The sequence below is a fragment of the Fusarium verticillioides genome, chromosome 2 (genome assembly GCF_000149555.1).
Source record: "Fusarium verticillioides 7600 chromosome 2, whole genome shotgun sequence".
Lineage (NCBI taxonomy): Eukaryota > Fungi > Ascomycota > Sordariomycetes > Hypocreales > Nectriaceae > Fusarium > Fusarium verticillioides.
In genome coordinates this window covers 1,913,344-1,937,061 of record NC_031676.1, presented here as the reverse complement: position 1 = coordinate 1,937,061, position 23,718 = coordinate 1,913,344, and the positions used below count along the sequence as shown (strand labels likewise).

The window sequence follows — 23,718 nt, the reverse complement described above, 5'->3', positions numbered from 1 at the left end:
CTCTCGATTTTTAGAAGTTCTGCACGTTCTTTCTACGCCTCTCCCGCTCGTTCTCGCTAGCATGATGAAGTCGTTGCAATTGCAGCGACTCTCGATTATCTCTTCACATGTATTCCGTTACATCCAATCGGACACCTTACTATTGAAACATTTGTTTTTTTAACATAAGATTGCATGACTTGGTATTCACTGTACTGTTCTGTTATGTTCATTTGCCTTTAGATGAAGTACATATGCATTCCAGCTTAGGTTTAGTGCCCCGTACTCGCTATCTGAGCATAATCCGAATACGATGACACCTCGACGCCAGCGCCGTCTAAAACGGTCTTCGTTTTAGGGTCTAGGTTAGTCGGCGAATTTAGTTATCAGTTTCTATGCCAGTGTTTGCTTCGTCTTGTATATTTGGGCTATGTCCTGGAACTGTTACAAGCTAGGTCCATCGGGTTGGATCCCGGGATAGGCCGGCGGTTATAACAGGCAACTTATCTCAAGCATATCAGGGTTTCACTTCACTTTGTATCTGCGCAGAGAGATTTTGCTATTAACGTGCAAAGCCAATCGAAGCAAAGTAGCATGGCGGTTCTAAATTCTCTTATAGAGAATTAAACTCGAATATCTTAGTATTGGAAACATATGCTCAAAGAACACATTCATAGCTTCAGTACAGAGGTAGATCATGGCATTCCCTCTACGCATTTTGGACAGCAATAAGATTCAAGTGAACTGCTGCCGAATACGAATAAGTCTCTAATCAGCAACCACACCTTATTTTCAAGCTTGTGAAACGTCATATTGTGGTTAGATCATTATGCAATGCATTGTGCAAGGAAAGCTGTGTAATTGATGATTACAACGGGTGTTAGCCTTGCAACCATTCAATCCCAGTTCAACTCTGCATCTTGCAACGTTTTTTGGTTGTCTTCTCATGTATGGAGCCGGGTTGAGCTGATCCGTGTGGCATGATGCGATAAACGTTCCCCACATTTGCTCATCTCCCGCCCGCATTCGTGTTTGGAGCTTGAGGTACAAGCTCAAGCTCAAGCTTACACTCACACTTCTTACCCTCGTCTCGCTTCCATTCACACGCGATTCGACGCCCCGGTGCCCGTTGCGCAGCCCTGCTCCGAATTCTCCGTCGAGCCCCCGTGACTTGGCGCTCATCATCCGGCCGAGAAGCTGCTGGCGCCGCCTTCGTCGTCGTTGTCACCCCCGGGGCTTTCGCCGAGCTCTCCACCGATTTTTCGGAGCTGCCGTCCGGTCTCATTCCGCGTTATCCCCGGTCTAAAGTTGCTCTCTGCAACTTCGGCTGCTGCTGACAGATGCCGTGCTTCACACACCAGCCTTGTCGTTACCAGATCTAAGCAAGTTCATCCTTGGTCCTACCATGACGCTTGTCTCCGAGTTCGTCAACCTCAACACCCGGGCCCTGCTACTATTGCCCCTCACCTTACATAATCCGTCGAGTTACTAACCCTGCTCATAGTCAAGTACGGCGGCTGGATGCCTACCTTGACCGTCTTCCAGTTTTATCCGAAGTTGCTTCAGAGGATGATCAGTCAGAGACCGAAGAGCATGGGTTTGCTGTAGCTGCTGCCTTCTCATCACCGCGTCTTGATCACTTGCTCCGTACCATCCAGTCGTTAAGCACTACATCATCCTCGCAACCTCTTCTGCCGGCATGGCGCATCAGGGATCTTCTCATATCATCTGATATCCCTGCATCTGCCCACCTCTCAGTGAGAGAGACACAGCCAGGCGATGAGGCCAAAAGCCCTTATGAGAATGAGCTTGAGTGGCTGCTTGTGAGTAAGGCCACCATTCAACTCCATGGCGTTGTTCTCAACACACTCCTGGATCAAATTGTACCTCTCAACGATGACATCTGGTACTGGGATGATGTTTTAGGCTCGTATTCCTACAGCAGCCTATATGCTGTTCAGAGTTCGCCTTTGCGTGTCTGGGCATGGTCTCAAGAAGTCTACACTGCAACCAAGTTGCGCGTTCAAGCTGGTTCTCTTCATCATGCCCCAGGTGAACTCGTGGATTCCACGACATCAAGTCTGTCGCAGCAGTGGACGCAGTTTTATGGTATCGTGCATGATAGTATCCGAGAACGATCAATTGCCAACATTCAGCGAAGAGTTTTGTCGCCTGTCGCGCTATCTCGATCCGAAGCACGACGCAAACAGGCACAGCTCAAGAAACTTCGTGAGATAACGGCAAGTGGACTGGGTGTATTGATGGATGAAGGCTTGCAATTCGGCCTCGACGATGATAAGGCTGAGCTTCAGGACCATCACGATCTGAAGGGCGTCGTGGAACGTAGTGTTGCGCTTATCGATATGGTTCTAAAGGAAGTTTCTACTCTCGACGTCAATATTAGCGATTTTGAGGACAAGGTTTTTGCTGGTGTCGAGGAAGACCCTGAACTTTCTGTTCACATCGAAGACAGCAACACCGCGGATCGTCCAGCCATTCTAGCCCGACGACTGCTCACCATTATCGACAAATCTCTCCCTGAACATCTCTCTGCAATGCACGCCCTGGCCAAGGAAAATGGTCGACCATCCACCCTAATCCGATATTGGCTCCCTGCGATTATTGGTCTCCTCTCTTCGACAACTGTCTTGCGTATACTGGTCAACCGGAAGGCCGATATCATCGAGTGGTTCGTTGGATTTGGTGAAACTGTTCGTGATTTCTGGTTTAACTGGGTTATCGAACCCACGTCAAAGATTATCTCAACCATTCGACATGACAAGACCAGCGAGATCGCCATCATGAGTAGGGATAGTCTTAAGGCAGACCGTGAGAGTCTCGAGCGTATGGTTGTTGACTTTGCCCTCGACAAGCCTCACTTTGCCAATGAAACCGGTAGCACCTTGACCGAGACTCAAGTTGCTGACATCCGACACAAGGTTGCCGAAGGCGACGTCACTCCAGTACTCCGGGCGTTCGAGAAGGATTTGCGAAGCCCTTTCATGGGCACTATTCGTGGAGATCTTGTTCGATCACTCCTCATTCAGGTTCAGAAGACAAAGGTTGACCTTGAGGTCGCCATGACTGGCATCGACTCCCTTCTCAAGAGCCAGGAGCTTGTCTTTGGTTTCGTTGGTCTTACTCCTGGTGTCCTCGTCTCTTATAGCATGTTCCAGTATCTGCGCGGTGTTTTTGGCGGCCGCTCTGGCCAGCGCCAAACCCACAAAGCCGGCAAAGCCATCCGTGTTCTCCGCAACATCGACCGTATCCTCTCTGAGGCCCGACCTACAGAGACCAATCTTCTCTCTTACAAGGACCACGGTCTCTTGCTTTCTGAAGTTCATATCCTGAGAGACCTCGTTGATAAGCTCATGCCCCGTGAGATTGCGAGGGAGTTCCTTGAGGATCTCGATGATTTGTCAAACATGAAGGGTATTCAGCTGCAGACCAGGGCGCTGGAGCGCATTCGTTGGGCTTATGCGAGATGGCTTCACTAGGCCAGCCATGAAAGGTGTTCGTCACAGGTCTAACGATAGCATGTATACTAGCCCTTGCTAGGCAGGTAAAACAACACCAATGTACTTATACACATAGGTAGATTGCATAAACGAGCCATGATTAGATGCATACAATTATTTGTTTGGCGATGGACCTTCTGGAGCTGTAGTGGTATACTTACCAAATATCCTAGTACCAGGAACGACTCTGTGTCGCCATCAGCATACAAGCTTGATGCCAGCATGTTGACATCACGAAAGGAAGCTCTACAGGTCGATTAAGACTCTTTATTTTACGGGCTACACTTATTGACAACCCATTTCTCGCATCTCCGATGCTGAGTATACATATCCCTTTCCGCACAATTATTCTACGCTGCAAGCCTGGGTATTTCACAACCAGTAACTCCCTACCAAACCAACGCCTATGCTGTCAGACACGCCCCTAACCAAGTAGCTTGGAAATGTCTGCGGCGCGTGAATTCTCACGCTTTTTGTTTCCCTTCTCTCTGAATGCTTTTGTCACAAGCTCTCGCTTCTCGCCCTGCACATCTAGCACGCGCTCCTCAACAGAACCTTCCATGACGAGTCGGAAGATGGTAGTCTCGCGGGTCTGTCCTAGACGATGGACACGGTCAATAGCCTGGTCCTCGATGGCAGGTGCCCACCCTGAATGTATTAGCATGCTCTAGAAATGTGATAAATTGGACTTACAGCTGTCAGAGAGGATGACGGTGTCAGCTGCAACGAGATTAAGACCGACGCTGCAAACAGAAAGACTGGCGAGCATCACTCGTGTCTTGGGGTCGCTGTCGAGAGCCTCTATGGCTTTGTCTCGCTTATCAGCTTTCATGCTGCCGTCAATACGAGTGTAGCCTATGTTTTCTTTCTTGAGCTGCGCCTCAACAATATTGAGAAACGATGTCCACTGAGAAAACACAACCACCTTTGATCCCTCCTTATTCATCGTCGCCTTCAGAATTTGTAGCATTGCTTCTGTTTTGGAACTCTGCGAGTCGGCGTCAAAATCACGTGTATCGTCGCCTGCGTCTTCAGGCGCCGGCTCAAGAAGACTGTCCTCGTCCAACCTGTTGCGGCACATTGGGCATTTGTGCTGTATCTGGATAGCGCGCAGGATACAGTTTCTGCAAAAGACGTGTTTGCAGGTCGTGATGACAGGGTCGTTCGGTATGTCGTAGCAGATGGCGCATTCTTCCTGGCTTTCGATGTATAGGCGGAGAGCTTCTTGGAGAAGGCCGCGGTTCTTGGCGTTGAGGGGAACAACCTCATGCTCGTCAAGGAGTTTGAGAATATCACTAACACGTTCTCTGCAGAGAGTCCAGTGATTGCAGCTAGGAAGCTTTAGCAGAGTCCTGCGATGGTGGGATCTGACCTTACATTTGTCGAAGACGAAGAAGCCTTTCAAGGACGTTCTGGAATCGTCCCTTCTGTCCTGATTGTGAGCCTGCTTGCCACTGCTCGAGCTCACCTCTTGCCTCGTCCCTATAATCGTCAGTGTCAATTCTAGAGACCCAGGACTTCATGAACCTACAGCAAAGCATCGTACTTGCGCTTCTCATCCTTGCGGAATGGAATTCTATGGACATACTCCTTCTTGGCTGGCAGTTTGAGATCTACAAACTTCATGTCCTTCCTGCGACGGAGACAAAGGTCATGCATGAGGGCCTGAAGAAGTACTTCGCCATGGCGTTCACCATTGGCTAACTTGCGAGTGATTTGGGCATTGAAGATTTCGGATTCCTCGATACCGCCAGTGATATGAAGGAACCTGACCAGGGAGTGAAGGTCCTTAACTGAGTTTACGCTATATCGGATCAGCCGCTATTTTATGCCATCAAAAAGGAGTGGGACTTACATAGGTGTTCCTGTCAGAACCCAGCGAGACTCTGCGTTGATCTCACAAGCTGCCAAGGCCACCTTTGTCCTGGAATTTCGGATGGTATGACCCTCATCAAGAACAACTCGCCGCCACTTAATTTGTGGAGAGGTTATAGCTCTGGGAACGCTCGAGTCTCGCTCCCTGGCAAGTCTTCCATAGCTAGTGATCACAACATCATGCCTCTTAAGTTGCAATGGGTGTAACTTCTCACCACCGTGGTAGACGAAGATGCTAGGTTGCTGGTCTCCTTTGACGTGGCGCCTGATCTGCTGACTCCAGTTACTCATGACACTGACGGGCGCAACGATGAGAGTTGGACCTTTGCCACCAGTAAGGATTAAGCTGATGATCTGAAGGGTCTTTCCGAGGCCCATATCATCTGCAAGAATACCGCCTGAGAGGAGTTTTGGAGCTGTGCTTGTGACAAAGCCGGATGCGATATTGTGGAAACGGTTATTGGATTCATGAAGCCAAAGTTGCACTGGCTCTTTGGAACCTTTCTCGGGGAGCTGAGGATTTTCTTTGGAGGTCATCCACGCAAGGCCCTGCAATCACCAAGTCAGTAAAACGCTCATCGCCGAGGTAGAGACAAACCTGTAGTTGGTATGGCAGAAGCTGTGCCTTGAGCTGTTCGGGCTGCTCGGCCATTGGCATCTTCGCAAGCTCATCCTCGCCAATAGCAAGTGACTTGATTGCGTCTCCGCCTTTGCGCATCTCAACCGCCTCACTCTTCTGGAGGACATTGTCCATCGTGATCTCAGGCTTCTGTGGAACAGCAAGGTCGTGGCCAAGACCATGAGTCGAGCTGCCATTCACAAGACCCATAGCTGCCTTTCTACGGGCTTCAGCTTCCTTTCTAGTGTTCTTGAGCTCCGTAGCTTTGACAAGCCTGTCCCTCTTTAGCGATTCTTCGATTCTGGAACGCTCCTCCGGGTCACTAGGTCCATAGAAGAAGAGCTTAACTGGACAGTCGTAGAAACCTTTCTCACCCGTGAGCTGGGCTTCGAGGACCACGTCGCCACGATCCTGGTTTCGCGTCAGACATGGCAATGATTAACGGCGCAACGTTTCGTCTTACCACATATGGGGCGAGCGTCTCAACAATCTTTCGAGGGAGATGGCCGATTTGATCACCGACAACGTTGTCAACGCGAATGGCGTTGGAGTCGTACTGAGATGTAAGACGTCAGTTCCAGGCCATGTCGCAGGAGAGACTAAGAATGAGACCACTTGGAGTAGCACGAACCTGGTTGTTGGGTTCTCGCCTGCAAAGAACGTTTTCTGTAAACTTGTGAGCCTTTGTCGCGCAACCTGAAGCACGAAAACGTACCACCCGCTGAAGCATATCCTCTGTAGAACCTCACACCAACAATCTTCCCATCTATTGATGTTAATGAGTTGAATGAAGTGAGATGAGGGTGTCGTACGAAAGGTCCCGTAAAGTTCAAGAGGGGGGCCGTCATCATCTTGTGTCAAGTCAAGGTAATCTGGATCAGTGGTAGATGAAGGCGCAGCTTGCGATGAAGAACTCCCATAGACGCTTGTTCCACCTCGTCCAAGGGAATGTTGCTGTTGATTGTGGTGACCGTTAGGGGCGGGCCGTTTCTGACGCGTCTCAGACTCATCGTCACCCGTAAGGTCGATGAGGTCGTGCGCGCGTTTGGCAGGTCTTGGTGGCATTTTGACGATCGATGTGAGAATTGTGATACGATGAGAAGCGAAAGAAGAGAAGCAAGAGAGGCTCTTCTCCCTTTTGATGAAATTTAGAAGTGAAACGCTGCCCCCCACGATTGCGTTTCCCTCGCCTTGTATATGATCTCGCGTCACAGAATTAATTGCTTCTTGGAGATGGTGCGGATCAATTGGATAACCCGGGATGTAAACTCTAAATAGAAGCAGATGGAATAGTCCATGTAATAAACAATGCAATCAGTATAAAATCAGAGGAAGGCTTCTCCCGAGTTTATTTGTTCATTTAATTATTTGAAATGCATTGTTCTATTGTGATGTGCATGACAAGTGAATGTAAACACTTCAAGGTACACGGGCGACTAGCGTGACAGGCACCTTACGTCACTCACTGCCTTGCAATTGAGACCATCCCAACTTAATGGGTCAATCATAATTGCACAATGCACCTCCTCTAGATAACAAGTGCCATTGTTTGCGGTATATGGATTTTAATCTCATATTGTAAGTTCCTCATTGGGAGCCTATCTGTTGATTGAATAACGCTACGATGCAATTATTGGGATCTCTATCTGCAGCAGTTGGACTCAAGACAATGAATAACCCAGTTGTAGCCCAGACCGCAGTTATCTCGAATTTAGTTATGGAAAAAAAAGTAGGGACGTGGCACAGCCAGTGATAATACAACAATAGATCTGGCTTTCACGGAGAATTATTCACTGCAGTCCTAATTCCCACTCCATCCACGTTGGGAGAATTGGGCGGGAGGGCCCGATGCAACCCTTTTCCGGTGGCCCGCTATACTGACCCTGGAAAAGTGTCAGGTACACGAACCATTATGGGCAGACAGAGGCTTGGCTTTACAAGGGCATGCATGCTATTGATAGCCCGGTACCGGCAGTTTTTACTTATCTCCAGTAAACCAGTCCAATCAATACTACTTACTCACCAAAGCGTCTAAACGCTCCCCAATGCTTTATCACCCTTGGGGATATACGATGCAAAGTTGGTGCGCCACCATTTTTAGGGAACACAATAGAGAGAAATGCAGCAGCAAAGAGTGTTCATTATCCAAGCTACATATGTGTTATATGCTAGTCCAGAAAAAAGGAAATCCCATCCGTTTTTGACAGCCCGTCAATTGTTGGGCATTGCTCGGGCGTTCACCATTCTCGTTATATCATCACATAGCCACCAGCCGTATCCTGCGACCAACCACCAAGTACAGTCTCCAGTGTTGGAATCCATCCTTGTCTAGTAAAGACCGACGACGATGTCACCCTTGACGCGAGCAGTCAAGTGAACCTCGGCCTCAAGGTCGAGCTTGATACCCACGAGGAGGGCAGCGGACTTCTGAGCACCGTTCTCATCTGTAGCACCCTTGAGGAGTTGACCTAAGACTGTGTGAGCAGGGGGAAAATGAAGACGGAGGAGTAAGTTACATACCAGCAGGCTGTGAGAGACCAGTGGAGGTGGGCAGAGGAACAACGAATTGCTGCTTCTGGCTGCGGCGACCACCTCGAGCCTGGCCGTCGGAGTCAGAGTCGGAGGCGTAGGCGGGCTTGGACAGACTATTAATGGCAAGACACGTTAGCTATTACTTGAGAACTGAACGATGAGTTGCTTACGCGGTAGAGTTGCGAACAGGAGCAGGAGAAGAGGGAAGATTGGCAAAGGGAAGCTCAGAAGTGGGAGGGGGAGAAGTGGTGCTAAGTTAGTCAGTGTGAGGACTCCATTGGGTGTTGAGACTGAGCCATTGAGGGGAGTGAAGATGGTATGAAGCAAAAGGGAATGCTTACGAAGTAGGGGCAGACATTGTGCTGGATTGTGAGGGACAAACTTGTCAAAAGTTGTTGAGTTTTGGAGTGGTGATCGGAGCTGGGGGCTCGAGTAGATGATTGTTGAATGGTTTGGATGGTGAGTGCTGATGAGAAAAGTTGAGTTGAAGGAGACGGAGAAGCCATCTTATATACACGATTTGGCCTCAGTCAAGGGTGACATTCTTCAATGTGCAAGTCGTGATAGCTGTGTCTTGACTGTCACAGGGTACCTCACACGCGAAACATCCCGACGAACGACGAAAATGTCGACCGGACCTGGCAAGCAGAACCCGGCAACTCAAAAGGGCTTGCTGATGAGCTGTCATCCCGTACATGCTGTCTCACACTGATGCACGCTATAGCTGCCTACCTAGGTTCTAGGTTGACCAGTATATCTGGGTTGCGGTGGATATTGACATTTCCTGGGGGTCTCGTGCCCCACGACGCATACAAGGTGATCCTGGGGGGAAAGCCTCCAGCCGCAGATCTTTAGATTCGAGAACGTCTGGGTTTCTAGGGGCCTTTCCAGCTGTTACGGGTATTGAGATCCGGTATGGAGAATGGGCTGAGATGGAAGTGTCACGGTTACAGACCGGGGTTACCTTTGTGCTGTAGAATCGAGAGAGGGGCCATGGAGTCACACGTATCGTATCCCGAGATATCGTCTGATGTTGGTAGGTGCTCTGGCGGCGCTAGTTACAGATGTTGTCCTGGGGAAACAAGGAGAGCGGGAGTTGTTGATTGTGCTCAGTCTCTACTGAGATGACGAAGACATTGCTGGTCACTGGGCCAATTGACTCTGTCAAGACAATTCGTTCACTCCAGAAACTGTGTACGATTTGAATTGACTTTTTTTCTGAACAAAACCCGTCGGATTATCGTCAAATAACCTCAATTCGTCGAAACACAACGTTTCTTCAAAAGGGTGGCAGAATCTCTAGCCCACCAACAAGGGTCCTTTAACACCCTCCAGCTAACAAGCATTTAAGCCTCTAAGGACGGGGTTTAAAACGGGGGTGGCTTACGGGAAGTCAGGGATATCCGTGCTTGAGTTATGTTTCGCATCATGCCCCTCTGTCCAATCTCGATCATACATACAGGGATCAGGTCCGCTTCGATTAACTTTGTTTTTTCAACACTGTAGCACTCGGATCGAAGGATGGCATGATTCTGTCGGGAAACACCGGCAGTCCGACATGTCCGACACGCATGATCCTGGTTTATACAACCGTTGTGTGTTTTTGAAATTTCTTGGCTGGGGGTGTCTCTTCAGCTGATGAGAACGATCAGCTAAGGTACAATGTGTTAATACCTGATATATAGCTTGCCACTTTGTATAATCTCGCTCAGAGATTACTGTGAGCATCCTGGAGTAACACACCCCTTCTTCTCTGCGTGTCTCGCATTCAACCCATCCCAATAATTTTTCTGAAGATTCCCTGTTTTGTTTACTATTATTTTTTGCCGCCGTGAATATCGCCACTTGTCCGACGACGTTCAATGTCGTCCCCATCCCCGAACGTTGACTCTGCATCATCATCTCCCAACGTTGATTCCTCAGCACAATCCCAACAAGACTCGACCCAAAGCACACTCCAGCAACTCTTTGGCGGCTTGTGCAAGCAGAAGCTCTTAGAAGAAGTTGATAAGCTCAAGGAAGCTGTCCAGAAAGACGACCCGCAGAAAGTCATCATGTCTTTACCCATGCTTCTCGCTTTGACTGTCTGCCCGGCCATGCTGGGTACGCAAGAAGCTATCAGACAGTCTCAGGCAAAGACGAAGCGTGAAGAACATCGTGGCCGACGCTGCAACTTAGTTGTTTCTTGTGTCAAGCCCAGTATCAGGTCTCGAGATATCAACAACAAACTTGTTGTCTTGAAAGATTCAAAGGTCAGTCCATGTGTTTTGAAAGCTTTGCAGGGTAATAGTTAACATCATAACAGCTTTATATCGCCAATGAGCACCCACTATACAACCATGATCCTAAAAACAATGTCAGCAAAGGCTACGCCTTTTCAGGATACTTCCTCCCCTTCCCAGACACAGAGTACGAGGGTCTCGTCACTACTATCAGTGATGACCCTCCTTTCTTGAACTGGGTCTACATTGACAAGAAGACATATGAAGTCAAGTACGGCGTTCGCGCCGACACAGAGGGCCACATCACTGGCCCATTTGACTGCACCAAGCAAGACCGTCGTATGACCTGTGAGGGCTGGGAGGGCTTCTGCGCTGTCGAAGAACTCCCCGGCATCTGGGCTCTCTACTACGACCGCGACGATGATGGCCTCAAGTCAAAGGTCGCCATGGGGACTCGCGTGCTAGAAGTAGAGCTCACCAGACGAGAGAAAAAGGAGCCCAAGCCTGTAGGAGAACCCGAACAGCCCATGACCATGGATGAGAAGATGAAGCAGCACAAAGAGCAAACCGCCAAAGACGAGGCCGACCGTGCTGCGTTTGTCGCAACTGGTCGTCATCCCGGCGCTGAGCCACCTTCCCCAGCTTATAAGCCTGAGCAGAAGAAGAACGGGCTCTTAGATCCGGACTCTAAGGAAGCTAAGCGCCAGCGTATCGCCGATGCCCTGAGCCGCCTGAACATTGATAGCCCCACCAAGAGTGAGGGAGGGTCAGATGGAAGTATCTTGACGAGTCTGAGCCAGGACTTCTCAATCTTCTCAATGACCAAGAAGTTGACTGGGGATGAGGGCGGTACAGTGGCTAGTTCAGTTTGGGAGCCAGAGAAAGAAAAGGATAAGAACCACAAGAAGAACGATTCTACAAGTGAGGCGGGATCGTACAGGAAGGCTACCGTTGAAGATGCTACATCATAGAATATTTGGTTCGGTATGGTGTTGCTTTCAACTTCGTTTGGTCACTGGCGTTTGGGATCATTGATATTACGGGAAAAGGAACTATCATGTACACTGGATCTTCTCGAGGACTTACGGTTATTCTTATGGCCAATATTAGGGCATGTACTATAATGATAGTGTCAAATTGATTTGAGTTATCTGATAACCTTCTCCATGTTTCGAGTGCCTAATGAACCTGCAAGTGACGCCCCCAACCGTGGGACTTACTCTCAATTCATCTCATAGCCTAATCGACACCCCTGAAAAGTTAATTGATCATGATTGCTATAGTAAAGCGTCAGTGATGAGGCATCTAGCATAAGGACCATGCATCCGGTTTCTATCCGGTCGCCCCCAGAACCGCCACAACCGCCCCGGGAACAAGGACCAGATTTAATGCATAATTCTGCAAGGACAAGTATTCGTTGCCATGCGCCATTGAGAAAAAGCCCGGGGGCGCATGCATGCTGCAGGAGGAGTTGCAGCATCAGTTTCGCAAGCCTCACTCTGTCAGATCATGTGTATCACGGAGAGGTTTAGAAATTCTCTACCGAACCGAAGGATTCGATGAAGGTTTGAGAACATAGGGATTTCTTCTATTGTTTAGAAGTTGGGGAAAACATATGATGATATACTAGAATCTTTCGATTTTCTGTGGCTATGTTTCAGATTAAACCTCGCGCGACAAAACATGTCTCGCAGATCGGTAACAAAGTGTTTCTTCCACGACCCCTTAGAATCCCGCTACGACCTTAAAATCTGACAACGAAGGGTAGATCATGTAACCCTCCTACTTCTCGAGCAAGATGTCGCCATTGGATGCTGAGATTTCTTCCCCAGACCGTGAAGCAGGGGTGAAGCAAGCACAGGGACTAGGATCTGAAGAGATCTATCGGAATGTATTCGGAAATGATGTGCTGCTGCGCGCATATCCGGTGCATGTTTGTGCTGGCAGGTTTGATTCCAGAATGAGTCTCGGACGGGCGGTTATGCGTGACATCTGAAAGTGAGACATTTGCCCTTGAACCCGATATATTCCGCCATGAGAGTGGATTTTGAGAGGATGGGTCTGACTGATATCTCAGCGCTCAACTTCAAAAAGAAAAGGAAGAAGACGTTTTCCTGCCTACGAGTGGATACTGTCTTGCTCGTGATCTATTTGAAGTTATAGCTTCATCCACTCTCTCAGCCCCGGCTGAACCTTGTCGGCGTGAATCTCTTACCCGCCTCGATTTGTCAAATTGCACTCGATCAGATGTCGCCCATCTCATCCCGCACCCGCAGAGCCGCTCTGACATGCATGTTAATATCCCGCCTCGGAGCCGAGAAGGTCCTTTTGACATGCAGCAGCAGAGATGAGCTGGGCGTTTGTCCAAGACACGGGCAATCTTCCCACTTCTCCCTCCACTTGCCGGCCCTTTATTGGAAAATACGTGGAGCAGATGCGTATTTTTCTGCATCAATGGCCATCAAGAGTCCTTGTTGTTTCGATATTCAGCTGCTAGATACTTGGGTCAGGATAGAAGTAGCAATTCGTATTCAGCTTCGGCATATATATCTGATCCACACTTCGTTGGCATTAAACTCCACATGCCGCCCCTGTCTGCATATTGGATCAATACCAACCTCTCTTATTAATGCCGCCGGGAAAGTCTACCTCGGTTATTGGTGCGCCATTCATCTTGGGATATTACAGGATGAGAGCTACAGGTCAAAGAGTCCAACTGCTCATACTTTGAGGTTACTCCATAAGCTTCCTTTCCCGTCAGAAACCATTAAAGTCCTCTATAGAGCCTCCTCTACCCATATCATGGTTTGGATATGTGCGCCGCGAAGGGACTCCGTGTCTAGTATCGGACATCAACCACCTAAACCTTCGGTGACGGCAATGCCTCATTGATAAACGTTAGCTCCTCTGCTGTTCAACTACAGACTATTATTCACGAATTTTGCATACATCGCTTAACTACAATGGACAGCTCATCGTAGGTAAAAATATCTTAGGCAAGAGGCTGAGAAGAGTAGAATACTACAGCTAGCATCAATGTAAGAGATAGTGCCCGGTGCAAATAATTGTGACGTTAAGACGATGATATTGAAGTTGAATTTCAAGACCAGACTAAGAGCATCCCCGTGTCTTACGAAAGGTCATCAATACAGATATCCAAAGGCACCCAACATATGTGAATAAATATGGAATAAGTTTTCAAATACAGCCGCTATTGGGGATATGACAAAGGGGTCACGGTTGGACTTTTGGCCACGAGTCTCAGCTCAGGGAACGCTTCTGACTTATAGTTAAGAACTTAAGCCATCGAAAATGAAACTTAGGATGAATTATAGACCTGAAGTTGAAGTTGTGCAGACAGACTTGGATGATAGAGATACATGCTCTAAGTATATGTCATTTGAAGTCTTAACTGGGAATAGTTCATGGTAAATTTTCATTGTGAACTTACGAAGACGACAAATGGATGAGGCAGCTCTACCGTCGACCGACAGTGAGATTACCCACAAGTTATGAAATTAGAAGAAAATATTCAAGACTTTGGCCTCTTCCACAGATTTCTCCAAGATCAGAAGATATCGCATCGGTTAGTAATTGGCTGAGGATGACTTCTTAACATGAAATTTCTCACTGAGACATCATGAGCTTCAATAATGAATCAGTTAACTATTTTCTGGGCGAGGCTTGTTGAAACTAGCCATCACGAGGTAACCTGTTATCACTCTAGAATGTTTCCCGAATACTGAGATGATCGTGGTTAAATCAATGAAATGAAACAGTGACCAAGCACTATTGATTCGGCAATGGCATCACAGCTTGTGATGCAGGGTATGTCGAATATTCTCAAAAGAGATAAGTCCTACGATGATAATGCGGAGCAGCTATTGACGGTAGTAAGTGTTAATTGTAAACCTTAACACTCTTAAAAAGATGTAGTAATAAAACCATCATATATGCCTTGTCATATAATTGTTTCCTGCTTGTTCACCTTAATCCTTATCAGCATCAATCATGATGATGAATGCATCTCCACTATCATAAAATACCACGGTGACGCGAGTGGGGCTGTCGCGTGCAAGATGACGGAGGCTTACGTGGCTGTGCGGCTACGTACAGTCTGGCTAGAACTTCAATGGGCCTGAAGATCAGACCTTGATTAGCAGCACTAGCCGATCCTTGGGTGGTTTCAGAACTAACATCGCAAATCTGAGGCTATCTTGAGGCTAGTCAACGTCCGGGCGTTCAACGGTCACTAGCTTCAGGGAAAAACGACGTTCAAAATGGTAATAAGTATATAAAATAGACAGACAATGTCTGAGACATGTCAAAGAATACTGTTGAACATAATATGTGTAGATACCCAAGGAAATGCAAATGGAGCCCCAACGCCGCCAACTGAAGTCATATGTCATTCATTGTTTTCCGATATTAACAACAACCTTAAGGCCATAGTCGTTATTTAGTTCCTGAGAATGTCAGCAATGATCATAGCAATAATTGTTGTTCAACTTACAGCAAGCAAAGAGTAAGATCACCGTGGATTCTCGCCTTGAGCTGAATCTCAATCTCAAGGTTCAATTCAAGGTGCAGGGAGAGGGCATCACTCTTTCCACCACCGCCCTGTTGCTGCTGCTGCTGCATCTGTTGCTGTTGTTGCTGCTGCATTTGCTGTTGCTGCAACTGCTGCTGCTGAGCGTTGTAATTGCTCTGGGTCATCTGGCTGTTGTCCTGCTCGTCATCGTAGTCTTCGAATCGGGCGCGTCGCTTGCGTCGCTCGGACTTTTGCTTCTTGGTCTTTGTCTTTCGCACGGGCTTCTCCTGCTCGAGCTGCTCCTCCTCGAGATCGCTTCTCTGCTCAGCCTAGCGGGAACACTGTTAGTGATTGAGTAAACAGTACGAATAACTGGGGTACATACGGATGATGACGACATATTGCGGCCCGGGAATAAAGATCAAAGTGTAAATGGGAGGAGGGAAGAAAGTGTTGGAATGAAGATGTAGAGAGAAGGATACAGAAAAACTCCACCAGAAGATAGAATATTTTTAAATAAGTATCTAGAATCAAAGACAGCAGATTTCCTGATTTCTCCTTTCTCCGCAAAAGTGCAAACAGGATCCATCATCGAGATTGGAAAGAGGCTGACGCGCAAATCGTCATAATGGCGACTGCTGCCATGATTTACCGCTAGAATCAAGTTCTTGACCCCAGAACTTACAGGGGGTGCGACCTCAAGGGTGCTGTGACGTAATGATGTGGCTGGTACGTAGGCCAATACATGAAACAAGACCTCGCTTTCAGATGCCATAACGTCGCTTTCCTTGGCATATGAAATAAATGCATGTTGCTCCCTTGTAATAATTGGATCTGTTTACAATTGCATTGTATTTTTGGTCGGTTTTGGTGCAGGTCACGTGGGGGGCTCGTATATCGGGGTTCTATGGAGAGACTGGATCTTTGGCTGGTCAAGTCGAAACTTCAATCACGCACGAAAGTGTATCAAAACTTATGTAGCACCTTAAATCCAGCGCAAATGCGCTACGGTAAATAGCCAATTGCTCTTCTATAAGCTTCTGTTTCTAGGTAACCATGACGAAAAGCCACCAATATCACGACGAGCTCAAGTCAGGTTCCCGAGTCCAAATTCAGTTACTTGGTTGCATCTATGTCCGTTCAGTTTAGACAATATGCCAATAGAGTGTCTGATCAAAGCGATGTGACTTACAAAAATAATCGACGCGTACCACTGTCAGGAGAAGAATATTGAACTGTCAAGTCTCTTACGCTCGGTGTAAAAAAGGCTCTAATATAAATGCCTATCCTTGAAGCTGTATAATAAGTATGTTGATACAGATAAACATGAGAAGAGCTACTAAACTGTCTTGCCTGAAGGTATATCTTACAGTTATTAGCATGTATGGAAGCTAACGAAGTTGGCCATCTTGCCACCATATACAACTTTCGAGAAACTTTGTTCCATTTTGTGAAAACTCAATTATCAATTGCAAAGAATATTCATAGGTATTTACACGAATGCGCCATTAGACCAAGCCGAAACTCGGGGAACTCCTTACTATAGCAAAGTCTTCTATGGTACCTATATGACTGACTAACATGTGCCGTTGGTTCTGAAACTAACACATCCGGATGCCAGAGTCTGAAAGTTAGTTTTCTGTATAGATACTAAATCATGCAATAACCCGAGAGTCACTTAATTGATAGTGCCGCTGTAGATGCTACTCTGAGTTGCTTTGCAGCTCACCTTCCCTTCACTGTAAAGTCTGTTCTCGTAATCTTGCTACGAGAGATAACCAACCCTGGGCCATCTGGCTCTCTGAATCACTTCGTAATGCATGGCATGGGCTTAGTTGATGAACTACAGTCTTTTGGGACAGGTTTGACTCACCTTGTTGAGTCCGTGGTTGTCTGAGACGTATCACTGCATTGCTCTAGCGAAGAGTATTACTAAGAGGGAAATGTAAGAAAAACGCCATATAAGGGGGAAGGAGCCTTTTCTAGCTTAATTGTTGTAACAGACTCACAAGGACTCCTACCTGAACCTCGACTCGCTTCACCAGATAGACTAAATCGACTTACCATAATTGAACTCAACATGACTCGAACACTCTGCTTGAGCGAGATTGCGTTGTGAACGATCGAGAAGGTATTATCGAAAACACGCACGGCGTACACGTCGCTCTAACGGACACAGAGGGTAATATCCTCTTCTCAGCTGGGAACCGTTCTCGTGTTACCCATTCTCGATCCACAGCTAAGCCTTCCGAAGCCGTAGCTGTGATCGAGACTGGCACTGTTGATAAATTTGGATTTGGCGACACTGACCTTGCTCTCATGTGTGCCTCTCACTCAAGGGAAGACTTTCACATCACGCGCACCAAGAATATGCTGAGCAAGATCGAAGCAGAGGGTGGTCGTCCTGCAGTTTCCGAAGAGGTGAACAGTGAGTGGATAAAGACTAGGTTTGTGCCAACAGGAATATGTAATAATTGCTCCGGAAAGCATGTTGCCATGATGGCTGGTGCTGAAGCATTGGGAGCTGGCGCTAAAGACTGTCATCTGCCGGACTATCCTATGCAACTTAAGGTCAAAAGATTTGTCAACGACCTGACATATGATCCGAAGTAAGTGGAATGGGGTGTTAATGCAATCTTCCAGCACCAGCATATCTTCTATTCTATCTCGCACAAAAAGATGTAACATTCGCTAATGCTGCGGGTGCTGTCAAGGCACTGTCACTAATATGTCGAAGAACTCAAAATTTCTCACGCGTATTTAACGCCAAGGGAAAACATCTAGAGGAAGTTGGCAGAACGGGACGTTTCTGTACACTACTTATGTCGATCTATTAAGGGCAACTTTTTGGCAAAGTTGGCGCTGATGCGTCTTAAGATACTTGGCGCCTTGGGGCGAAAAGGGCACTTGGAAAAATTGAGGAGGGCAATCTTGAGATCCTCCATGCGGTTGCTCTAGAGATTCTCGAACAGTTAGGGATTGGTACACCGGAACAAAGGAAGAGATTAGATAGTTTCCATCATGTTTAGCGGAGGAATTCTGTAAACGAGGTGACAGGACGGGTGAGGTAACAAAGTTCAATTTCAAAGTTAGACCATTCGGGGATAGAATAGACTAGACCACTGGGTATCTCGGCAGGCAATGAAGATATTGTGTTAGGAGGACTTGATAATGAACGAGTCACAAGGTGAATGCTGATTGGTGGTAAAAGAATATCCCGGGGCTAAATTTCAGGTGCAAGGGCCATGTTAGTCGACAAGCGTACACTGGCTAGACTGGTCTACTGCTTCAAGTATGATATTTGCCTAAAGGCGACAGTAGCATTGGCACCAGGGAATAAGATCATTTGTATCAAGCATGAATCACCAGATATTTCTAGAGTTTGATCATCTTGAATCTCTTTGCCTGCTGACTCCCCTACCAAGTCTGTCTATCCTGCACAGAAGCTTCCATTATTGCAAGAGCTCAAACACTTCAGAATTTCTGATTCGAATGGCTTTAGATCGAAAGAAGAAATCTAAACAAGGATCGGAATCTCCTTCCCCTCGGGGTTGCTCCGCACCCCGCAACTCAATCACCCCAGATCGACATCCTTTCCTGGGGCTAGCAACGCGGGGAATAGTCAAACTAATCTCATGCCCCGTCAGAGCTACGACACTGCGTAGAATAGATAACACTTTCCTAGATTATCCTTGGTGGAAACACTGTGGCCGTGGAAATAAGACATGGCCCCTAGTTCGAGTAGTAGTGCGAGGTCTGAGAACAATATGTGTGACTGACTTATAAGACCTCTGATGCTCAAGTCTTGGTATTAGGGAAGTCAAGAGAGATTTCAATGTCGTGAATACCCGCCAGCCAAAGTGACACGCCTCAATATGAAGTCAATATCTTTCTTCCTCCTTACTGCGTTAGCTTGGACGACAAGTGCAGCTTCTCCTAAAGCCACAACATTAAACGGAACATACGTTGGCAAGAACTTGCCGGGCTGGGATCAGGATGCCTTCCTAGGCATTCCTTACGCTCAGCCCCCTGTTGGGAATCTGCGGTTCAAGTGGCCTCAAAGCTTGGACAGTTCTTTCACAGAGGAACGCACAGCCACCGAATATGGAGACAGTTGCATGCAGTACACTCAGAACTGGACCATGTCAGAGGACTGCCTTTCTCTGAATGTTATTCGACCAGCTGGAAAACCAAAGAAACTTCTACCAGTCCTGTACGTTCCCCAAACAACAAAAACTTCCTCGGGACTGATAGTAAGAACACAGAGTTTGGATTTATGGCGGTGGTCTATATGCTGGAAGCTCTGCCGACCCACAGTACAACCTCAGTGGGATTGTCAAGGTTAGTCAAGACATCAAAGAGCCTATCCTAGCAGTAAGCTTTAACTACAGATTGGGTACGTCCGGGTTCCGCTTGAAGTACCATTACTAACTCTCTGATCTTCAGGAATGTGGGGGTTTCTCCAGAACTTCAGCCTTTTGAAGGAAGGTAACGCCAATGCTGGCCTCCTAGACCAACGGCTTGCACTGCGTTGGATCCAAGAGAACATTGAAGCTTTTGGAGGTGACCCAGAACGAGTTGTTGTATGGGGCGAGAGCGCTGGAGCTCAGAGCATAGCGTATCAGATGTTTAGTTACGATGGCCGAGATGACGGGCTGTATCGAGGAGCTATTCTTGAGTCAGGAGGTATTACAGGTGCACAGGTATGAACTCTATCACCCCCGTTTTTGAGTTTGCCGATTGACTTTGACTAGATTCACGATCTCAGTTACTACAATGTCGCCTTTGAAAATCTTACAAGGACTGTCGGATGCTGGGACAAAAAGGATCAGCTTGCATGTCTTCGAGACTTGGATGAGAAGTCGCTATATGCTGCGCGCCCTTCATTGACGTTCAACCCTCTGATCGACGGCACTTTCTTGACCGGTTACCCCAGCCAGCTCATCCGCGAGAAGAACTATCACACCGTGCCTATGATAATTGGAGCAAACACTGACGAAGGCTTCTGTATCGGAAAAGTCAACACGGATCAAGATCTCTTCTACGAAGCTTTTCGGTGGCGGAACTACGCTCTGAGCGCCCCGACAATCCGAAAGCTCATGGAACTTTATCCTGACGACCCATGCCATCAACCTCCCTATGCCATCACGAATTGTTCAAGACAAGATGGAAACTATCAAGGACGACGTGCTTGTGCTATCGGTGCCGACATAACTATGATCTCAGGGCGCAGGAAGCTCGCAGAACTATATGCACAAGCTGAGGATGTATACTCCTACCGTTTCGACCAAAGACCATACCTGAGAGCTGAGTGGGATGGGGTGAAGCATTTCGATAATGTAGCATTTAGCTTCCAGAACATATCTGGGTTGCTAGGTCCAAGTCCGCAGTACGATAGTCACGCGGTGTTAGCCAACACCATTGGACAGGCTTATGTAAGGTTCGTCAACAGTCTGGATCCTAATTCCAAGAAGGGGAAGCTTCCAAAATGGCCAAAGTACAGCAAGTCAAAGCCCAAGAATATGGTGCTCAATGCCACGAAGAACTGGGTTGAGGATGATACCTGGCGGAAACAGGGTATTGAGTATATAAACTCCTATGAGGTGGCACGAGAGCTATATGGTTAGAGACGGGGGGACTTGCCAAAAGATACCATAACAGGAGATATCAAGTTGGAGGCATCATCTAATGAAGGAGTTCGCTTAGCCTAACTAGGGGTTGGGACGCAATTCAAGAATTCAATCTCAAGTGGTAATCCTGTGGAATACATAGTCAAGTTCATGATAATTGAAGATAGATTTAGCAAAGCTCGTCATTTGCTTTATTTCCGCCCCCCGGACTAAGGACCCCAGGTCCTCGATCGCTCTGAGGTCCTGGTTTCATCTGATTTCTAACGGTACTCGTATAGATCGGCGACGCCGAGGCTCGCTTCTAACAATGCGAGTATTACCCTTGCATGTTACTCCATCTCAAGTTGCCTCGTAAGGCAATGCTAGCCCGGAAGACTCCAGCTACCGACGCTATAAGAGTCAACCTTGTGTCACCACTCGAAGCAGTTAGGATTTTCGGAGGAGATTCTGAGAATGGTAGTATCGATGGACAGTGCAAACCTTGTATAGTGCACGGAATAAATATAATCAAGTGTATCCTGGACTTTCTCAAACTCGCTTGCCAGGTATTTGTAGCACGATGAAACTCTATTTTGAACTCTTCAAGACGCTCTGGTCCAAGACTGTGCGAGCCACCTCTCTTGGCATTCTTAAACTTTCTAATACTTAGCATGTCGACATACCAGAGACAACGTAATAGTACTAGAGGCTTTAAACATCCCCATGAATACCATGCTTCTTGCTGTGGGGAAATAAGCTTCACGGAATGCCAAGACCCATACCGAAGAACAAGGGGCCAAACCCTTGTTTGAAATACGAGTGGGTATTCCATGAGGAAACAAGGAGGTGATATAATACCTGAATCATACCCTTTCAAACCTGCTCTCTCCATCGGCGGCTACCTTTACTATGACCGCAAGTTCCGGCCAATATGACTGGCAAAGTCGATAAACTCATCTCATCCGTGACACTGGCTGGAAGCCTGTTATCTTGCGTTGCCACGACATGTGTACTTATCTCGTTCGCCATATATCGTCGGCATCTCCGAAACTTTCGACATGTCCTCGTGTTGAATCTTATGGTTGCAGGTGCGCATATCTTCTGCTACTGTCGACTAGAAATCTAATACTCTTTCTTAGAGTTCATCAACACTCTCAACAACTCAATATCAGGCAGCATATTCCTCAAGACTGGGCAGCTCCGAGCTGGAATATCATGCGTCATCAACGGGTTTATCGGCCAGTTGTCAGTTTCAGCAGCTGACTTTTCAGTCCTGGCTATTTCGGTTGTAACCCTGCTCACTGTGAAGAGGATGTTGTACATACCGACAACTTCAAGAACGAAGAAAGCATTGATTTGTGCTGCAGTATGGACAATGCCTCTCATCACAAGTATCATACCGACTGCTGCGGGAGAGATGAAGCCAGTGGGCGGGAACTGGTGCTGGATATCAGCAACCCGGCCAGACTTACGCTACGGTATGACGCATGGTTGGCGCTTCTTCGTTATTTTCACTACTATTGTCATCTACGTCTACATCTGGATTTACTTGAGAAGACATCTGAGTTCAAAACCAAAACAAACTCGGCAGCCCTTAACCTTCTCGACGCACAATACCAATACGCTCTTTTCCAAAGGCTCCAAGGACGCGGGATTTCAAGTTATGCAAGAGGACGAAGTTGAGCTGGACACTTTTAAGACGAGATACCGGAACATTGATACTCCCATTTCGCCCATATTTGAGAGAGGGCATAAGATAGACGGAATCGAGGATATGGAAAGAAAAGATGAGAATGAGGCTAGCAATAGCAGAGCAAGGGGGGAGTCTATCCGTCATCGGCCAACGTCGTCAAGAAGAGGAGCAGAAATGGCCGATACAGGACTTGCTAACACTGAACCAACCGAAGCAATACCGACTCCGCAGCACCAGATCAACGTATTACAAACCAATGCCAGCGAGTTCCCTCAGCGCCGGGCCACACACGATGTTGAAGTCGAAATAAAGCGGATGATGTTATTAAATGGGTATCCGGTTATGTACGTTCTTCTCTGGATTCCGGGACTTACAAATCGACTTCTGGAAGCGCTTCAGACGCCAGTATCAGATACAACAATTGCTGCTCTCAATACCTCAACACAGTTCATCGGCTTTGCGAATGCAGTTACTTATGGATTCAATCATCATCTAAGGGACAGGCTGGATGCGCTTTATTGGACGCCTATGATTATGAGAATGAAGAAGCGGTTTAGACAATAATGCCATGTATGTATTTTTATGAGCAGAAAGATTATTAAGCCGAACATCTTTTGTAGAGTTTAATACCAATAATAATTTCTCTGGAACGTTTGCTGTTCAAAAGTAATACCACTTGATGCCACATATAGGAGGAAACGCCAGTCATGGGAATACACTTTAGATAGTTAACCAATGTAGTTGAAATACACATTATGCGGCTCAAACTGGACTACAAAGGAAATTGAAGGGATTCTCTGATGAAGAGTCCTTCGGGTCATAGCCTGAGAGCTATAATTTCAAAGCGAGGCAAAAGAGTTTCTCAGCTGAATGCTAGACGAGGAAGTTGTCGACGTCGAGCAGGTCCAAGTAACCTCCATTGAAGAAGAAGTCGAGATCAAGAGATTCAACTTGACCCCCAGCCCCAGTATTGTGATATGCCTTATTGGGCGTTGGTGTTCTGAGCAGCATGGCTATGAAACTGCGACTCTTGCCGTACAACCTCGGACCGATTAACACCATCTACCCTTCAGAAATTGTCCCCAGCCCGTTCAACACTGAGTCTAACTGCCACAGAATACGCATTCGATTCACTGCAGC

At 47.3% G+C, this 23,718-nt stretch overlaps 8 protein-coding genes across 11 annotated transcripts; 5 read left to right on the top strand and 3 right to left on the bottom strand.

Moving 5' to 3' along the window:
* Nucleotides 1-921: 921 nt before the first annotated feature.
* FVEG_06447 (hypothetical protein) lies at nucleotides 922-3,737 on the top strand. The gene is made up of 2 exons (XM_018894827.1): nucleotides 922-1,401; nucleotides 1,484-3,737. The coding sequence occupies exons 1-2, from the start codon at nucleotides 1,385-1,387 to the stop codon at nucleotides 3,474-3,476; spliced, it is 2,010 nt and encodes a 669-aa protein (XP_018751965.1). The 5' UTR covers nucleotides 922-1,384; the 3' UTR covers nucleotides 3,477-3,737.
* Nucleotides 3,738-3,749: 12 nt separating this feature from the next.
* On the bottom strand, nucleotides 3,750-7,229 carry FVEG_06446 (hypothetical protein). 2 transcript variants are annotated; one of them, XM_018894825.1, is made up of 10 exons: nucleotides 6,804-7,229; nucleotides 6,707-6,757; nucleotides 6,623-6,657; nucleotides 6,455-6,547; nucleotides 5,971-6,402; nucleotides 5,353-5,921; nucleotides 5,029-5,301; nucleotides 4,875-4,979; nucleotides 4,191-4,828; nucleotides 3,750-4,145 (listed from the first exon to the last, which is right to left on the bottom strand). In XM_018894825.1, the coding sequence occupies exons 1-10, from the start codon at nucleotides 7,054-7,056 to the stop codon at nucleotides 3,922-3,924; spliced, it is 2,673 nt and encodes an 890-aa protein (XP_018751963.1). In that variant the 5' UTR covers nucleotides 7,057-7,229; the 3' UTR covers nucleotides 3,750-3,921. The 2 variants fall into 2 exon arrangements, with proteins under 2 accessions (XP_018751963.1, XP_018751964.1); XM_018894826.1 differs by having other exon boundaries at nucleotides 6,707-7,229.
* Nucleotides 7,230-8,111: 882 nt separating this feature from the next.
* Nucleotides 8,112-9,578, bottom strand: FVEG_06445 (hypothetical protein). Of its 2 annotated transcripts, XM_018894823.1 has the most exons (4): nucleotides 8,865-9,578; nucleotides 8,694-8,774; nucleotides 8,512-8,636; nucleotides 8,112-8,459 (listed from the first exon to the last, which is right to left on the bottom strand). In XM_018894823.1, exons 1-4 carry the CDS (start codon nucleotides 8,879-8,881, stop codon nucleotides 8,320-8,322), a joined length of 363 nt encoding a protein of 120 aa, XP_018751961.1. In that variant the 5' UTR covers nucleotides 8,882-9,578; the 3' UTR covers nucleotides 8,112-8,319. The 2 variants fall into 2 exon arrangements, with proteins under 2 accessions (XP_018751961.1, XP_018751962.1); XM_018894824.1 differs by lacking the exon at nucleotides 8,694-8,774.
* A 535-nt stretch (nucleotides 9,579-10,113) lies between these two features.
* FVEG_06444 (hypothetical protein) lies at nucleotides 10,114-11,903 on the top strand. The gene is made up of 2 exons (XM_018894822.1): nucleotides 10,114-10,775; nucleotides 10,829-11,903. The coding sequence occupies exons 1-2, from the start codon at nucleotides 10,386-10,388 to the stop codon at nucleotides 11,714-11,716; spliced, it is 1,278 nt and encodes a 425-aa protein (XP_018751960.1). The 5' UTR covers nucleotides 10,114-10,385; the 3' UTR covers nucleotides 11,717-11,903.
* A 2,340-nt stretch (nucleotides 11,904-14,243) lies between these two features.
* Nucleotides 14,244-15,912, bottom strand: FVEG_06443 (hypothetical protein). 2 transcript variants are annotated; one of them, XM_018894821.1, is made up of 4 exons: nucleotides 15,662-15,912; nucleotides 15,259-15,605; nucleotides 14,943-15,211; nucleotides 14,343-14,883 (listed from the first exon to the last, which is right to left on the bottom strand). In XM_018894821.1, exons 1-3 carry the CDS (start codon nucleotides 15,674-15,676, stop codon nucleotides 15,205-15,207), a joined length of 369 nt encoding a protein of 122 aa, XP_018751959.1. In that variant the 5' UTR covers nucleotides 15,677-15,912; the 3' UTR covers nucleotides 14,343-14,883; nucleotides 14,943-15,204. The 2 variants fall into 2 exon arrangements, with proteins under 2 accessions (XP_018751958.1, XP_018751959.1); XM_018894820.1 differs by having other exon boundaries at nucleotides 14,244-15,211.
* Nucleotides 15,913-17,092: 1,180 nt separating this feature from the next.
* On the top strand, nucleotides 17,093-17,889 carry FVEG_15860 (hypothetical protein; the record flags this gene model as incomplete). Its single annotated transcript, XM_018905086.1, has 2 exons — nucleotides 17,093-17,138; nucleotides 17,456-17,889. 2 exons carry the CDS (start codon nucleotides 17,093-17,095, stop codon nucleotides 17,887-17,889), a joined length of 480 nt encoding a protein of 159 aa, XP_018751957.1.
* Nucleotides 17,890-19,151: 1,262 nt separating this feature from the next.
* Nucleotides 19,152-20,903, top strand: FVEG_06442 (hypothetical protein; the record flags this gene model as incomplete). Its single annotated transcript, XM_018894819.1, has 4 exons — nucleotides 19,152-19,489; nucleotides 19,542-19,672; nucleotides 19,723-19,979; nucleotides 20,031-20,903. 4 exons carry the CDS (start codon nucleotides 19,152-19,154, stop codon nucleotides 20,901-20,903), a joined length of 1,599 nt encoding a protein of 532 aa, XP_018751956.1.
* Nucleotides 20,904-21,753: 850 nt separating this feature from the next.
* On the top strand, nucleotides 21,754-23,142 carry FVEG_06441 (hypothetical protein; the record flags this gene model as incomplete). The annotated part of the gene is made up of 2 exons (XM_018894818.1): nucleotides 21,754-21,973; nucleotides 22,025-23,142. Exons 1-2 carry the CDS (start codon nucleotides 21,817-21,819, stop codon nucleotides 23,140-23,142), a joined length of 1,275 nt encoding a protein of 424 aa, XP_018751955.1. The 5' UTR covers nucleotides 21,754-21,816.
* Nucleotides 23,143-23,718: the final 576 nt, after the last annotated feature.